Source organism: Aulostomus chinensis, chromosome 5 (genome assembly GCF_037954235.1).
Source record: "Aulostomus chinensis isolate RoL2024-O1b breed Wild chromosome 5, RoL_Achi_v1.0, whole genome shotgun sequence".
Classification (NCBI taxonomy): Eukaryota; Metazoa; Chordata; class Actinopteri; order Syngnathiformes; family Aulostomidae; genus Aulostomus; species Aulostomus chinensis.
This window is the reverse complement of record NC_141324.1, coordinates 1,320,748-1,337,176: the sequence shown is the minus strand read 5'-3', so window position 1 is coordinate 1,337,176 and position 16,429 is coordinate 1,320,748. Positions and strand designations below refer to the sequence as shown.

The window sequence follows — 16,429 nt, the reverse complement described above, 5'->3', positions numbered from 1 at the left end:
TGGCAGTCCTTCAGGATGAAATTCAGCAGAGCCTCATCCAGCATCTGCTTCCTGGAAGCTGGATGGTTAAACATGAAGTGGAGAATAAATCAATAATAGTTACTGATTCCGAATTAATGATCCACAAAGCAACTGTGAGAAAGTCAGAGGATGGCTGCATGCCTGAGTTTCTCCCAGGGAACTTCATTGGCCTCAGGAAGGAAGGAGGAACAAATGCCACATTTCTCCTGCAAACAAATAACGTGAACAGTGAACTAAGAGCTACCTTGAAATGAACTGGAATTGGAATGGAACAAGACAAGTCGAAAATCTGAGAGGAACTGGGTGAAACAAGGAGATGGAATAAACACCCTGTTGTCCGACAGGACATCAAAATGGTCCCACAGGGCAGAGAGCTGGCGTCCCCCTGGAGCTGCTCCACGATCCTCAGAGACGTCCACGAGGAAGAACTACATCGTTTCAGCAGTTGCGTCCTGTTGACGGATGCGCTTCCCTATGAGCACAGTTGGGTTGAGTCGACGCAGTTCACGCATCGGTCACGTGATTGTTGGAAAGCTGTAGGCGCACCGATGCGGAGATCGCTCTGTGAGTTCGGCGCGCACTCGGTGTTGCGTGACCCATCACCACAGGGCGGCCTGGTCTCGATGTGGCCTGTCCAAACTCCTGAGACAGAGCATCGTGGGATAAAGTCCTTGGTAAGTGCGTTGTCTTCTGTCTGTTTCGGGTTCATATCGGCGGTGGAGGTTCGTCGAGGGGCTTCAAGTTCCGGACATATCGACGGTACTCGTTCTTTGCCGACGTCACCTCGGCACTAGCATGGCTAAAGTTCCCTCAGTAACAAGGCACTGGAGCAGGAATGTGGGGTCCCGGTGACTGACAGTCAACAACCTTGGCGCTCTCCTCCATGTTCGAGCGTTGGCGCTTCGCGAAGGTTCAGCAGTAAATACCTGAATGACATGTGGCAACCTCACTGATGTCCGAGCCGTAAATACTGCAGTATATGAAGGTACATGTACTGCAGTGAGCTTGAACGAGCTTCGTCCTCGAGCCTCAGGAGTGTGACGAAAAATGTGCTCATTGTTTAAAAAAAGAGAGAGAAGAACCGGTTGGCGGGTAACCAGATACATGTGGGATAAGTTCTGGTCCTGAGAAGGGACGGAAGCGTGGAGGCCAGCTGGTTGTTGTCAGGAGGAGAGAACGTTCAGCTGGAGAAATGAACGCTAAACTAGACCCTGATCAACGGCAGAAAGCCAGCATTTACCACACTTTCATTGGTGAGCACGCGACTGGATGGTTCCTGTTGTCATGGACAACGTAAGAACAACTCCTGGGTGCCACCTGCACTCTCCGTCATTGATAGTGGCGTTGAGTCAAGGTGAACTGATGCGGAGGAGCGTTCACATGGTTTAACCTGTGATGCTGAATCACTGTGGTGTGTAAAATGACCACAATCGCTACTGCGTTAACATGTTCTTACCATTTTATGAGTCTTTGCTTGATGAAATGATAGTAAACAATTACTTTTGGCTCCTTGTCTGTTCTGGTGCCAACGCACAGACTCATGGAGAAGAGCAGAACTCCCCTGTGAACAGAGGAGTTCTGCTCCGTCCACACTAGCACAGGAGTTAGAGGCTCCAGTTCCTGCTACTCAGAGCAGGACTCCAACTCATAGTCGACCAGCTCTCCTATCAGCCACTGTGGCCCTGATCTGTGCAATGATTGAAGCTCAGAACGTCAGACTCAAGGCTGTACGTGGTGAGGATGACAGTGTTGGATGGCGTTCGCCTCATTTTACAGGTGCACTGTGTGTACAGCATGTCATGTACCGTCATGAAATGGTTGGAACTGTTGGTTGCTGTGTAGCGTGGCTCCTGGCTGGAACCAAGTTTGACTTTGGCCTGTCTTCATGCGCGTGTCTGCTCTGTTCAGCAGGTGCTCTTCACATCTGATCACTGTGACTTGGTCTATCCAGAGAGAAAGCAACCGTCCCTCCCACCCTCCTGCTCCTGACCCTCCTTCCTCACCATGAATGAAGTCCATGTGGTCAGAGAGGGCTGGCTCCACAAACGAGGTAAAAAGTACGAGGTACAAACGCTGCTCGCTCAGTCCAGCAGAGGGAGACTGGTGAGCTCAGTGTGGTCCTGTTTACCGCACCAAGTTTCATGAGACATCTCTCTGCTCATTTGTCTTCCTCAGGTGAGTACATCAAGACGTGGCGGCGGAGGTACTTTATCCTCAAGAGTGACGGCTCCTTCATCAGTTACAAGGAGAAGCCGGAACTGAGCGATCGGACTTGGCCACCTCTCAACAACTTCTCCCTGGCAGGTCAGTTGTTTAGATGTTGAACATTTTGGTTCTCATTGTGCCTCCAGTTAGTTGGATGTTTTTACTTCAGTTTAGATGGAATCCAATCTAGGGGTGGAACGGAAGACCCAAACCTGGGCAGCCGAGGTGCAACGAAACTTGAATGCTCCTCTGTCCTTCTTTTATTCAGCAGTGGTTCAGACGACTGGCCTGTCCTCAGTGATAAACTGCAAGGCTGGTGGAGAACATTTAGTCTCCTTTTCAAACAAAGAGAGAGTTGGGATTTTCTGTCAGATAAGTGGGAACTTTGAAACTGTTTCTGGAGACAGACGAAAATACCAGGGGATACGACCACGACGGTAAGAGGAGCTCTGAGAGAGAGCTGACGGTCCACAGACAGGCTGTGCCCTGAATGAACCCCTGGTGCTGTTGACCACCCAACAACATGCTGATACGATGCTGTCATCAAGTAAAACCAGCAGGCCAGTGTGGAGCTTTTCTTGGGATCGAGGTCCTTCAAGAGTGCGTCAGATCATCAGTTTAGGAGTTAGACAGACCGTTGAAGGGGAGGCGCAATTTGTTTTGATCAGTTGCTCGATATTTTTCCAGGGGAGACGTCAACAATTGTTCCCACTATTCAGTGAGTTCTGCTTTCATGTCAATCTGCTCCCAGCAGCGGCGCAGGTGTCTAAGACCTCAAGATAAGTAAAACCCTCACTCGGACAAAAACCTGGGTATTTTCTCATGTCGCTGGTCAGCAGCAACTTGCTGTGATTCCAAGTCACGGGTCTTTGGTAGCGTCTGTTGCTGCTGCAGTTGTCTGGTTCAAGCTGCCATTTGTTGTTGTGCAGCGCTCATATGTGTCCAGAGGGGGGGTTGGTCTTGCAGCATTTGTCCTGCCCCTCCTCCACTGTGATTGGACAACACAAACTCTCTGAAATGTAAGGCGAGAGACCTCTCCAGAAACACAGAAAACCAAAATGAAAAAGTGGAACCCAGCTGTCACCACCTTGTGTGGGACAGCGCTGATGCAGGTAAAACACCTCTGCCGAGTCCATGCATCCACACAGGAATTATTCCTGGGTCGTTACACACGTAGGGTTTCCCAGTTTAAAAAACTGTTGGAATTCAACGTCACGAACGCCATGAAACTCTCATCCATTAAAAAATCCCAGTGGATTTGATGCCTGTAGATATTGAGAGTTGAGTCAAGGGAACCTTGTAAAGCTGCGTGAGGTCTGCCACTGCTGAACAACTCCACACCCACAGCCACTCAGGCCGTCCCAGCCTGCTGACACACAAATCAGACTTGGCTCCTTTTTGACCCCAACTGGTCCCCCAACCTGTGGCTCATCTGCAGGGAGGAGAGCTTTGCCTTGCCGGGGTGCCAGTCAGCACTCTGTCACGTCCCACTGAGTCGATTTGAGCAACAGCTCATGAGCCACTCAGCCAGTCACAACCTGTTGGTGATCCCAGCAGGTTTGGTGTCCAGCTGCTGCAGTGCTGACCACAATGGTGACTGGCAGGCATAAATCAGCTGATTCTGTTCCACCTGCTTTAAACCATGCTGGAGGATGTCCAGTCCTGGTGCACCTTCATTGGTGGAGGCTTGGCGGTGTGGATGAACAAACGGCGTCAGAGGAAGCCCTGTGTTTGGAAGGTTCCTCTAAAACAGCAGCACTGCACTGGCCTGGCACACTGGTTGATGGTGATGGAAGCCCAGCAGGTGGTCCTGGGCAGAGGCTGTGGTGCTGACGCAGGAGTCGCTAACCCGTCTGGACATCAGACGTTTGTGTCATTCATGCATCAATCATTCATGTCGCTTGGGTTTTCTCCCGCCCAGAATGCCAGCTCATGAAGACTGAAAAACCCCGACCCAACACGTTTGTCATCCGTTGCCTGCAGTGGACCACTGTCATTGAATGCACCTTTCACGTGGACAGCAATGACGAGAGGTAAGAAGGACTGAAGAATGTGGTAATAATGAAACTCGGTTCATTTGTTTGAGGCCGGCATGTTCACGTGCTCCTAGAGAGGAATGGATGCGAGCAATCCAGGCTGTGGCCAACGGTCTGAAGATGCGAGAACAGGAGGAAGAGGAGCCGATGAATGTGTTCGGCTCCCCCAGCCAGAGCAGCCTGGAGGATGCGGAGGCGGCCACGTCCAAGAGCCGCAACAAAGTGGTAAGAAGATCTGTGGTCGTGGACGATGGAGGTGGAGGGAGCTGACCCAAACATCAGCTAGAAGGGTCTTTGTTTTCCTTGGACCAGTTTGTTTCCTGTTCATGGTGGTTCTTTAATGTTAGCTTCCTTCAGGGCTGTCATTGTGTGTCTGGTGATTGTGATCATCTGGCTTTGCTAAGATGAGGGGCCTGGAGGCTGTAAATGTGGGGGATCTGGATGAATTAGCATTGCTTCCTCTGCAGAGTTGTGTGCTGAAGAGGTTCATGTCAAAGCCCAGCAACGTATCTCTGCAGAGCCAACGTTCTTTTGATTCAGTCGATAGATTTGAAAATAGAAACTTGACGGCAGGTAAGTCAATACCTCATCCAGAGGTGTGGCAACCAAACCAGGAAGTATTCCAGAGTGATTTATGTGTTATCTTCCAGGGGTGAAAAGTCCAAATCCTGCTGAAGTCATTTTGACTTGAGTTACCCAACACCTGCATGAAAATATAGAAAACCCTCACGGGTTCTCTCCGGTGCTCCGGCTTCCTCCACAGTCCAAAGACATCAAGAGGGACCAGGTTAATACAGACTCTAAATTGACCGTAGGCGTGGCTGGGAGAGCCAATGGTTGTCTGTCTCTATGTGTTGGCCCTGCCATGGACTGGTGACCTGTCCAGGGGGAAGGCTGCTGGGATAGGCAGTGGGTCCCAGGGACTGGGGCACCGTACATGTGTGTATGTGGACATACTTACAGACATGCACATGTGTGTGCGTGTTCATGCGATAAATGTGAATGAACACGCTGTCGTTCAGCATTCAGCAAAATGTGATGATGTAACCTGAGTAAAATGAAATGATGCATTCCCAGTATGACCAGTCCCCCATCATCAGTGGCCTGACTGGACTGGTCACCAGTGCAAACTCTTTATTTCCTGTGAGCATGAAGCTTGATGAGCATCAGACGTCCCCTTGAGGACGGTGACGCTTCCTCTGAGACTCAGACGAGCGTCATGAGAGCGGTGGTGGCTTCTTCATTGCGCCGTCATGTAAATGACAGGGAACTCTTCCTCAGTCAGGGAAGCTTGGTGTCTATATCAGCTTTTTATCAAATATATTGTTTGAATTGTGTGATTATTTTATGAAATAAAGGATACAGAATTTACATATTTATGTTATATTTCTTTATTTTTGGTTGATGCAGTTGCTCAGACATGAATGAATGAATCACTAAAAGAGCTTGTTAGTTGTCCGTACACAGGAAAGTTATGTCTATCAACCACTGACCTTCATGGTGTCCATCATTAAAAATCCCTTTACGAGCCCAGACTTTGTGTTAACTTTGTCTGTTTCTTCTTTCTCCCTCTCCAGGAAAAACAGGTCACAGGTTACCTGCTGTTCTCTCTGGCCACCGCCGTCATCGGCTCTCTGCAGTTTGGTTACAACACTGGAGTCATCAACGCTCCAGAGCAGGTAGGGGACTGCGTTCCTGGTGTGAGCTGCTCTCAGTCTTAACACGTCAAAGAAATCCCAAGAACCCCTAAGAAATGAGAGCAGAGGAAGAGATCTGATCAGGCTCCTCCACGGAGGCTCCTCCACGGAGGCCCCTCCACGGAAGCTCCTCCACGGAGGCTCCTCCACGGAGGCTCCTCCACGTGATGTTCCATACCTTCACATCAATAACACCCAAACAATTCTGCTGTATTTACATATTCATTACAAATGAAGCATTTCTGTGTCTAAAAACGGACAAATAAAACAGAGGTCAAACCTGTTGACACATTTGTTTGTTCATTTGCTTGTCTGTTCATTTGGATTGCAACTCTCTCTCCAACTCCAGAAACTCAGATCCTTCTTCAATGATACTTGGTTGGAGCGCTACGGCGAGGCCATCAGCCCAGGGGTCTGCACCATCGTCTGGAGCATCACTGTTTCCATCTTTAGTGTTGGCGGCATGGTGGGCTCTTTCAGCGTGGGCTTCATGGCAAACCGATTTGGCAGGTGGGGAAGGAAACTTGTTAATTTGTTCGATCATTTACACACAAAAAACAAATAATATTTTCAAGTGAGGTTTAAAAGTATCTGTATAACAGTATTACTACACCGGTGTGCTTCAGTCGTAGCGCCACCACTCTAGATGGAGTTTAGATTTTCACAAGATGCCTCCAAAGTTCCCCACAGTTGTTACTTCTTTGTTTGAGCCAGCACCACACCACTCTTCCTGTTCCATCTGGTGATGAGATGATGATGGTGATGATTAGGGTTCCGATTTCCAGAACGTCAGACTAGGATTACACCATCCTTCCTCCTTCACTTGCTTTCTGTGGTATGCATCAGTTTAGAGATTGTAAGATTTCATCTGACATTCCTCTGGGCTATGATTGTTCCTGGTCTGGTTCTGGGCTGGTCCTGCATTCCAGGCGTCGCTCCATGTCTCTGGTCAACTGTCTGGCCGTGATTGGTGGCCTCCTCATGGGTTTCTCCACCATCTGTTCGTCCTATGAGATGGTGATTGCCGGTCGCCTCGTCATTGGCCTGTTCTGTGGTTTCTTTACCGGCTTGACTCCCATGTATGTGGGCGAGGTGTCACCCACGCCCCTCAGAGGGGCCTTTGGAACCCTGCACCAGCTTGGGGTGGTGGTGGGCATCCTGATAGCTCAGGTGAGAACTTCGCACTCCTAATATGGCATAGATTAGATTAGTTTTACAAGAATTTATAGATAGTGTTTAACCCTATCTTACTGTGTAGATCTGTGGTCTGGAGGCTCTCCTGGGCTCTCAGCAGCTGTGGCCCCTGCTGTTGGCCCTCACAATAGCCCCCGCTGTGCTGCAGTGTATCCTGCTGCCCTTCTGCCCTGAGAGCCCCCGCTTCCTGCTTATCAACCTCAACCAGGAGGAGCAGGCACGTAAAGGTACACACCAGGACTACAGTGCTAGTCATTGCTGCAACTACTGAGTTGGACTATAGTTTTACTGCTGCTTCTAGCACAAATACTACCAAAGATACTCCTGCAACTAGTGACAATACCACTGCTTTTATTGATGATGGTACTGCCTCCAGTGGGTTGGAGCTGTATCTTGTATTGATACTGTGACAAGATGTCAGCAAACGAGGGTCTGAGACCTTCCCTAGTATCAAGAATCTGTCCATGTGTTAAAGGTTCTAGTGGGCTGCACCAGATTTACAGAGTGTTTGTGTGAATGGTTTTTAAAGTGTTGGTGCGTCTCTGCGGTTCGGATGATGTCAGTAAAGACCTGCAGGAGATGAAGGAGGAAAGTGCCAAGATGGCCCTGGAGAAGAAGGTGACCATTCCGGAACTGTTCCGCTCAGCAGCATATCGCCAGCCCCTCCTCATCGCCGTCATGCTGCAGTTGTCTCAGCAGCTGGCAGGCATCAATGCTGTGAGTGTCTCCCTCTCTTTCAAGTCAAGTCAGGTTTATTTGTACGGTGCCAAACCCCAACCAAATTCTGTCCTGACTCTTCTACTCCAAGTAGAGCAGGTCCAGCACCTCCCTCCTTCAATGAACGTCCACCCAACAATTTTCCATCAGGCAGGAAGGTGGAGCAGATCCAGGATCAGTGGGGACTGAGAGAGAGCAGGAGAGCAGGACAGAGACAAAGACAGAGAATGGAGGAAGACAGAGAGACAGAAGGAAAGAGAGGGACAGAGATAAAGAGGGAGAGAAAGGAGGAGAGACTGATGGACAGAGACAAAGACAGAGAATGGAGGAAGACAGAGAGACTGAAGGAAAGACAGGGACAGAGATAAAGAGAGAGAGAAAGGAGGAGAGACTGATGGACAGAGACAAAGACAGAGAATGGAGGAAGACAGAGAGACAGAAGGAGAGAGAGGGAAAGAGAGAAAGAGAGGAGGAGAGACTGATGGACAGACGGGGACGTGAGCAGGTGGAGCTACAGGTGGCAGCTGGAGCCTCTTCAGGTCTGCAGCCTCCTCCAGCAGCACCAGGATCTGGGATGAGGGGAGAAGAAGAGGAGTTAGTAACACGTCTGAGGACAGGAGGAGGAGAGAGAAGCCCAGTGCATCATGGGAGATCCCAGCAGTCTGAACCTATAGCAGCAGGTCTAAGGGCCAGCCTAAGCAGTCCTGACTATAAGCCTGATCAACAAGGAGGTCTTAAGTCTGCTCTTAAACCTAGAGAGGGGATCTTGGTCCTGGACTGGAACTGGGAGACGGTTCCACAGGAGGGGAGCCTGATAGCTGAAGGCTCTGGCTCCATTCTACTGTTAGAACTCTAGGAACCAGCAGGAACCCTGCATCCTGGGAGTGAAGGGTTCTAGCTGGATCATAGGGGACTAGGAGCTCTGTCAGGGATGAAGGAGCCTGGTTGTTGAGGACTTTTATAGTAGAAGAAGAATTTTAAATTCTGTTCTGAATTTGACAGGGAGCCATGCAGAGAAGCCAGTCCAGGAGAGACCTGGTCTCTGCTACCAGTTCTTTCACACACATACACACACACACACACACACACACACACACACACACACACACACACACACACACACTTATAGAACTCAATGTTACCAAATTGTTGAAGCGTGAGACTGAATTTATTTATTACCTCAAACCAGAACCAGAGGAAGGTCAGTCCCAGGTACCAGCTGCAGTAACTGGTTCTAGTGGGTTTGATGTGTTGGTAGCATATTTTACTGTTATTGCCTCACCACCCTGGTCCACACCACAGACCGAGTACAAGAGTGCAGCTTCCACTGCAGTTTAGTTGGACAATCAAGGCCAGTTCAGAGCCCCTGAACTCTTGGTTGGATGATCGGTTCTTCCTTCAGAATTAACCTGTCAAACTGTTTGCTAACTGCTTTACATGTGCTTTGAGTTGCAGGAAATCAATCGTTATTTAACCTTTAAGTTGTCAGTAAACAATCAATCACCCATGGGTGTAGGCCTAGTTGATGTTACCCAGAGTGGCCAGCAAGGTGGAGGGGAGGAGGGAGGAACAACCAGCTCTGTGTTGGTAAATGATATGAAGGGTGTTAAAATACAGTTAGCATGTCACTGAATCGGTAACGTTTTGGTGTCCTCTCTCCCTCTGCATTGTGTTCCTCAGGTGTTCTACTACTCCACCGGGATCTTTGAAAGTGCTGGTGTGAAGCAACCCATCTACGCCACCATTGGCTCTGGCATCGTCAACACCATCTTCACTGTTGTTTCTGTGAGTTAAAGTGCAGTTGGTTTGAGACACAGGATACATGAACCAAGGAAGAACCCATTTATTGGCAATGGTACGTCCATTGGAACACTAGTTGGCACTGTGCCCCCTTACAGATCAAGTGGGTTGATTCCCAACCACATTATCCAGGTCTGACCTTGAACTTATGATTTCGGTTGACTAACGCCTGAAGCACACCATAAATCAGCGTCAGTTTGGGGGGGGGGGACCTGACCTGGTGTGTCTGAAGCTGAGTGTGATGACATGTCCAACAATTCATAAAAGATTCAGATTCAGAAAACTATCTTTATCCCTGTGGAGGGCAATCGTGGTAGCAGAGAGCGGTACAGTGGGTTCCACAACAACATACAATCGGTGACGAAGTGCAGTGGAACGATCTATACGTCCCAGAGTTAGCAACAGTTACCTTGTAAAGGGCATGACAGAAGTAGTAGTGCACAATAGATAAGTAGTATATTTACATTATTGTACTAAGTACTTTGCAAATATTGTGGTCTGTACAGGATGAATCGTAGCATGAATAGAGTATAAATACAGCTGCAGCACATACAGGAAGTACAGGCATACACTCGGTGTAGGACAAGTGGCCAGTGGCGGTCTTGTGGGTGGTACCAGGGGTCAGAGTGCAGGGAGGTCAGAGTTCAGGAGGAGGACAGCCTGGGGGACAAAGGGGGATCTCCTCCTCTGGGTCATGCAGACACCGGAGTCTGGGACCAGATGGCAGCCTCTCGAATGCCGGGAAGAGAGCATGGGAGGGGTCCTTCAGGATCTGGGCAGCCATGCTGTGGACCTGCTGCTCACACACAGCTGTCAGGGAGCGAATGGGAAGTCCAGTAATCTTGGAACTCACCTTGACGATGCTATGTAGGCAGTTCTTCTCCTGCAGGTTGATGGAGTGGAACCAGCAGACCACTGAGAACCATAAGACTAATTCAATAAATGTGAAGGAGCAGGTCAGAAGGATCTTGCTGCTGACAGAGAAATCAGTCCTCCTTGTCTTGGTCCAATAGCTCTTCCTGGTGGAGAAGGCGGGACGAAGGACTCTGCACCTCCTGGGTCTTGGGGGAATGGCAGTCAGTGCTCTGCTAATGACTGTGGCACTCTTGCTGGTGAGTTGAGCACTCATGCACACAGATGCAGAACACAATTCAGTGGCAATGTCTCATGTCTCTGTCTTTCCATCCATGTGAGCAGAAGAGCAACCCTGCCATGAGCTACGTGGCCATCTTGGCTGTCATGCTCTTCGTTGCCATGTTTGAACTGGGCCCTGGGCCAATCCCATGGTTCATTGTTGCTGAGCTCTTCTCCCAGGGACCTCGCCCAGCAGCTATGGCTGTGGCTGGCTGCTGCAATTGGACATCTAACTTCCTGGTTGGAATGAGCTTCCCCAAATTAGTGGTGAGGTTCTTGGGTTAACCCTAACCCTCTTGCTGGTTTTCCTGTCTGTCTTGCTTCTAACATTTTAATGGGTGTCTCTCTCTGTCCTCAGGAGCTATTAGAGCATTGGGTCTTCCTCATCTTCACTGGCTTTCTCATCTTCTTCTTCATCTTCACCTTCCTAAAAGTCCCAGAGACCAAGGGAAAGACGTTTGACGAGATCGCCCGCAGCTTCGGCCCGCCTCCCGCCTCCTCATCGGTTGAGGACCCCCCTGCCCCTGCCAGTTTTGGTAGGACACTTTCCACCTCACCGGTGAAAGAGAAGGTACCACTGGTTGTAGCCCCAGTGGCAGCGCCACCCCCCACAGCTGAAACCACACCCCTTGAAGATAAATCAACCCCACCTGTGCAGGAGAGTGTGTAGAGTAGCCGGACATAAAGATTGAACAGATATGAGGTTATAAATGATGGAAAAACACAATCACTATGAAACAGTAGAAGTATGATTTGATCAGACACCAACATGGCCGCCGCTGCCACTGCAGGATTAGTTTATAGGCTTTGACTGTGAAAAGGTTGTTGAATTTTCTGCCACATTTCCTTCTTTTAAATCCTCCTGTCGTTGAAGTGTGCAGTTGCTGTACGATAGTGAAATCTACATCCCTTAGAATTCAGCTCCGCGCTCCAGAGAGGGTTTCAGGTGTGGTACCAGGCACTTGTCCATGTCAACAGGCTTCGCCAAGATGAGTCGTTAGCGATGGCAGAGCGAAGGAACGTTTCATCTGCCTTGATTCTCATCAAGCACATCTTAAATTCATGCAGTCCCTTGTTTGTTGCAGTGGATATTTCAGTGCAGTATTTCTGCGTACTAGTAGTGTTACATTTCATTGTGATGTGTTCATTTTGTACTTTACTGTGCTCAGAAGTGTTTTCACTAGATTTTTTTCTTTGACCTCAGCTGTTGTGCATGAACTCCCACACTGGAAAACAAACGCCATAATAGTGAATTACTGCCTGAGAAAAACCTGCCTCAAACATGGCGGTGGTGGTGGTGGTGGGGGTATTAGGGGTCTGTGGCACCTTCAGTTTGAGGATCTAAGCTGAAACCTTTTATTGGGGGGGGGGGGGCACACCCCTGGTACAGTGGCTTTTCTGCTTTTGTGAGCCAATATTTCTGGAACGGTAGCTGCTTGGTAAAAACATGCTACCAGAGGAGAAAAGGTTCTAGCTTTCTTAAATCGGGTGACATGCAATGAACTGTAAGCCTTCCTTTCTTAAAGAGTAAACTACGAATATTTATTCCAATAGAAATGATAATAGATTCATATCAATTTAGAATTATTCTTATTCTGTTCAGTTGTGATACGTTTGTAGTTCAGTCCTCTATGACTGCTGCACTACTACTTCACCTCACAGCAAGTGCAGCCCCTCCGTCATAAAGACACGACTCCAAACAGATCTGCAACTGGAAGTAAATGCACGTTGGAATCGTTGCTCTGCTTCTTGTCTGGTTCACAATCGTGACTAGAAAGTCTGAGCACACCAGGCGGCTGTTTCAGTGGAGGGAAACCCACTCCAAGGAAAAATCACATGCAATCCAAGTAGAAACTAAATGAGCTCTGAGTGACACAGGAAGTCAAAGTTTAGATGTAACCAGTGAGATGCTATTTTGGCCCTGGTCCAATGCCTGGTCTGGGGCCCCAGGTTTAAAATAGAAAGAGGCCAATTTGATAACCAAGCAGTAACGAGCTCGTCAACAGTTGTTAAGGTAACTGTGCATGATGAACGCAGAGACCTCGGGTTCACTTGGTTTTATCGCCATCCAGGCTTGCGTAGACAGATCGTGCAGCAGCAGCCATCTTGTTCCAAGTGAACGTGACCCATAGTCCAAAGCCATCGAGGGCTGAGCTCCAGATGGTGTGAACAGAAAGAGGACTGAAGGGGACCAGAGAGAGAACAGTGCCCTCCTCCAGCTAACTGATAAATGTGAACTGGAGAAGAGCTGAATTTCCTTTGGTCCACTTTGAGAGGAATGAGTTGAGGTCTTCTATCAAGGACAGTGTGTGTCCACTCTGTAAATCTGCTCTGCTGCCCCCCAGCTCACCCCACTCTTCAGACCACAAGTCACGTCAGAGATGGACACGCGGTACTTCGATGATGAGTTCACGGCGCAGACCATCACTGTCACTCCTCCAGACAAGTGGGAGTGCCCTGACCCACCTGGTCCACCTGTCCTGGGTCATGGGCCGGGACGTACCAACTGACCTATCTGCTGTTTGTTGCTCTTCCAGATGACGGTCTTGACTGCGAGGACCCAGGACAACAAGCAAATTTCCCCCAGTCCTCCTACTGTGCTAGCATCAGAGAGTGAGGTCGTGGCTGCCACACAGACAGACACGAGGCAGGTCCAGCTCCTGGACCAGAAGAACTGTCCTCTAACAAGGTTTTCATCCTGGCGGGATGATCAGTGCCTCGGCTGCTGGCCAGGGTCCACACTACAGCCAGCGCGGCGTGGCCGGGCTGTAGTGTGGACCCTGGACTGGCGTACCTCACACGCTCATCAGCACAACTCCACAACACAAGCAGGACCGATGTCAGACCACAACTGCTGCTGCTTCTCCACACTGGAAAAGTGCCAGTAATTCTCTCCCTTCTAAGGTTTCATGAAAGCCGTACGGCTCCTTGATGATGCTGTGATTGACAGGTTCACATATGAGGTAGGAAGAAGTACAGCAGTTTACTGGCTGCAGGTTGTGTGTGTGTATGTGTGTGTGTGGATTTGTTTGTTCTTTCTCCTGTTTTTGTTTGGGAGTGCATGGTCATCTTACCCAGAGTGACTGTCCTCAGTGGAGTCAGGTGCGTGTGGCGGTGGCGTCCACTCTGCGTCAGGAGCAGCTGATGACTCCATGCTGGTCAGCAGCCTTGCCCAGGCCAAACACGCCCTCCTTTTTTCAACTATCAGTTGGACTTTGGTGTGCTCGTCACAGAAGTGGCTGTGATTTCTTTTTTTAAACTTAGCTCTTCAGTGCAACCAGAGCAAACAAGTAGAGCGGTGGAGCCTCAAAGCACAAGGTGCATGTTTTTAGTTTTTAAGTTTGCTTTTTAATTCTGAGATGGTTTGGATCTTTCTTGATCCAACAAGTAAACACCAGCCATTTACTTTAAGAAGGCCATTCAGCACTCAGGGATTAAAATGAGATGCACCGTTTCTCAGATGGGCCGCGTGGAGGAAACTGAAGTCCTGGACCGGTGGCCCGGCCCGCGTGTCAGCAGTCGCACCAGTTTTGTTTTGAGCTCCACATATCATGTGACATGCTGAGTTTGGAGCTGCTGATCGATATTTCCTGGCTGCAGTCACTCTGCTGGATTCTGAGAACCTGGTTTTCATTTTGGGACCTTTCCTCTTCCTTGGTTAGAAGTTAAAATCATACGCGATTGTTTCTGCATTGATACCCAAGGTTTTACCAGCACTACTTTTGGACAACTGTCAGTGAGACAAAACCTTCAACCAAACTGAGTTCACCTCGTCTCTTGGTAGCATTGAAGTCCCCTTTTCAGTTTTCTTTCAACAGCGTTTTGAAAAATCAAAGCTTTAATGTCCCCCTCTGGTCTCAGGCTGTTCTTATATTGATCGCATTAGCAATTGTCAGTTTTTTCCATTTGTTCACAAGCAAAATTCTCTTAAATATTACCTGAATGTACTTTTGAATTTGGTTATGTGGATGTGCAGGTAGAGGTGTGGGTGCTGAGCTCATTTTGCCGTAGCTCTTAGCTCCATGGTCGTATCAGCTGGGCTCCCGGCCCCGCTGCTGCAGCGTGACCCTTCCCGCCAGCTTCATCCCACACAGGTCTCTGATCTGTCTTGAACGTTTCTGCAGCGTGAAGTTGGTGCTTCCGACCCTGTGGAACACTCAAATCCACTCCTGCAAGATCCCTCAAGCCAGGAGAGGGAGAGACGCGTGTTCAGATGTGTTGATGCCGTTGGTCCCTAGCCTGCCACAGAGGCCCACTGGTCCCAGCCCGACCTCAGCACGGAGCCCCGCCTCAGCACGGAGCCCCGCCCCACCTCAGCACGGAGCCCCGCCCCGCCTCAGCACGGAGCCCCGCCCCGCCTCAGCACGGAGCCCCGCCTCAGCACGGAGCCCCGCCTCAGCTGAACCTCCACTCATTTGACGTGCAAAGCCGACCCAGGGAGCTGTGTGTGGTGAACGTGGTTCATTGGGAGATTTTATGTTTGAGTGCAAAGATGTCTCTTGAGGGTTTCAGTTTGTCCCGTCTCCTCCTAAGTCTGTCCAGATCATCACATGGTAACCAGGTTGGTTGTGTGGTGCCACACTTCCTCTACCGGTGCTGTTGAGGAGAACGAACTTGCTTTTGCTGTCTTCTTGTGTTTCCTTTTGTTGATGCTTCCCTTTGTAAATCCTGTACCCTGGACCCCCTTCGGAATGTCCCGGATTACAGAGCGGTATGGTTGAAAGAAGTGTTGTTCAGTTCCATGATTGTATTGAAACAAGTGGTTCCTATTTGTCCATGACTGTAGATTGAAAGAATGACTCAATACATGTTACCTGCCCTACATACCTACACGTGTGGCTGTGTGTGTCTGGACGAGTGCAGAACTTCTGATCTGCTTGTGGTCTCGATGCCAGAGCGAGGAGTCACGAGCAAAGCGCAGTAGAATGCTGGTGAGTACACAGGAAATTTTCTTGAGGGACAAAACGTACAGTGAGCGGCGGCCAGTGGCTTCTTGTAACTCCTCTGAGTTGGAACAGACTGACGGAGACAGCAGATGCAGTCCACCTGGATCTGCTAGAATGTGGACTCAGGAACCGGGTGGGCGTGCCCTGCTCCCAGCATGCAGTTGATGCACACGACTCCTGTCCTGTTGATACGAGCAGCAGCGGTGCAGGACCTCCAAGTTGTGCCGCGAGAGGCTGCCAGGGTTACGTAAGTAGGCGGGGCTTGTGTGCGGCGTTTGTTAGAAACTGACGATGTGCTGACGAAGCAACACCAGACATGAGTTCAGTTTATTGATGTTTGTGCAGCACTTTCCATACAGAGACTGCTACATTAAATGAAATATAGAACAATACAATAAATGTGAAGAACCCGACCTTCCCAACCTACATGACCACAAACATGCACCCCCTCACACACACACACACACACACACACACACACTGACTGTCAGTAGGAACATGGCAGGGCACTGAAAATCCTAGTGAGGAAAGACCACCTATGGGAGCCGTCCTCACCGGGAGGTGCCACAGCCCACCAACTGACAGTTTGAGGGTCGGATTGTTGATGCCGGATCAGATTGAACTGCTTTGGAAAGGACTTTGAAGATGAACCACAATATCTCACAGGTTCCTGTGCCCA

General features: G+C 49.5%; 1 protein-coding gene across 3 annotated transcripts; it reads left to right on the top strand.

The window, feature by feature from the left end:
- Window positions 1-529: 529 nt before the first annotated feature.
- Window positions 530-15,628, top strand: LOC147260837 (solute carrier family 2, facilitated glucose transporter member 1-like). 3 transcript variants are annotated; one of them, XM_086205112.1, is made up of 15 exons: window positions 530-695; window positions 1,930-2,071; window positions 2,197-2,325; window positions 4,148-4,259; window positions 4,337-4,487; window positions 5,840-5,941; window positions 6,309-6,469; window positions 6,889-7,129; window positions 7,218-7,380; window positions 7,683-7,870; window positions 9,551-9,655; window positions 10,684-10,782; window positions 10,868-11,071; window positions 11,163-11,340; window positions 13,342-15,628. In XM_086205112.1, exons 2-15 carry the CDS (start codon window positions 2,026-2,028, stop codon window positions 13,419-13,421), a joined length of 1,959 nt encoding a protein of 652 aa, XP_086061238.1. In that variant the 5' UTR covers window positions 530-695; window positions 1,930-2,025; the 3' UTR covers window positions 13,422-15,628. The 3 variants fall into 3 exon arrangements, with proteins under 3 accessions (XP_086061238.1, XP_086061236.1, XP_086061235.1); XM_086205110.1 differs by lacking the exon at window positions 13,342-15,628 and having other exon boundaries at window positions 1,933-2,071; window positions 11,163-12,040; XM_086205109.1 differs by lacking the exon at window positions 13,342-15,628 and having other exon boundaries at window positions 11,163-12,040.
- Window positions 15,629-16,429: the final 801 nt, after the last annotated feature.

What these genes read in the sequence shown, in the direction of transcription:
- LOC147260837 (XM_086205110.1), top strand. Translation starts at nt 2,026, where the DNA reads ATGAATGAAGTCCATGTGGTCAGAGAGGGCTGGCTCCACAAACGAG. An exon ending in ATGGCAAACCGATTTGGCAG is followed by an intron (nt 6,470 to 6,888) that starts GTGGGGAAGGAA and finishes CCTGCATTCCAG; the next exon opens with GCGTCGCTCCATGTCTCTGG. An exon ending in AGCTGGCAGGCATCAATGCT is followed by an intron (nt 7,871 to 9,550) that starts GTGAGTGTCTCC and finishes TGTGTTCCTCAG; the next exon opens with GTGTTCTACTACTCCACCGG.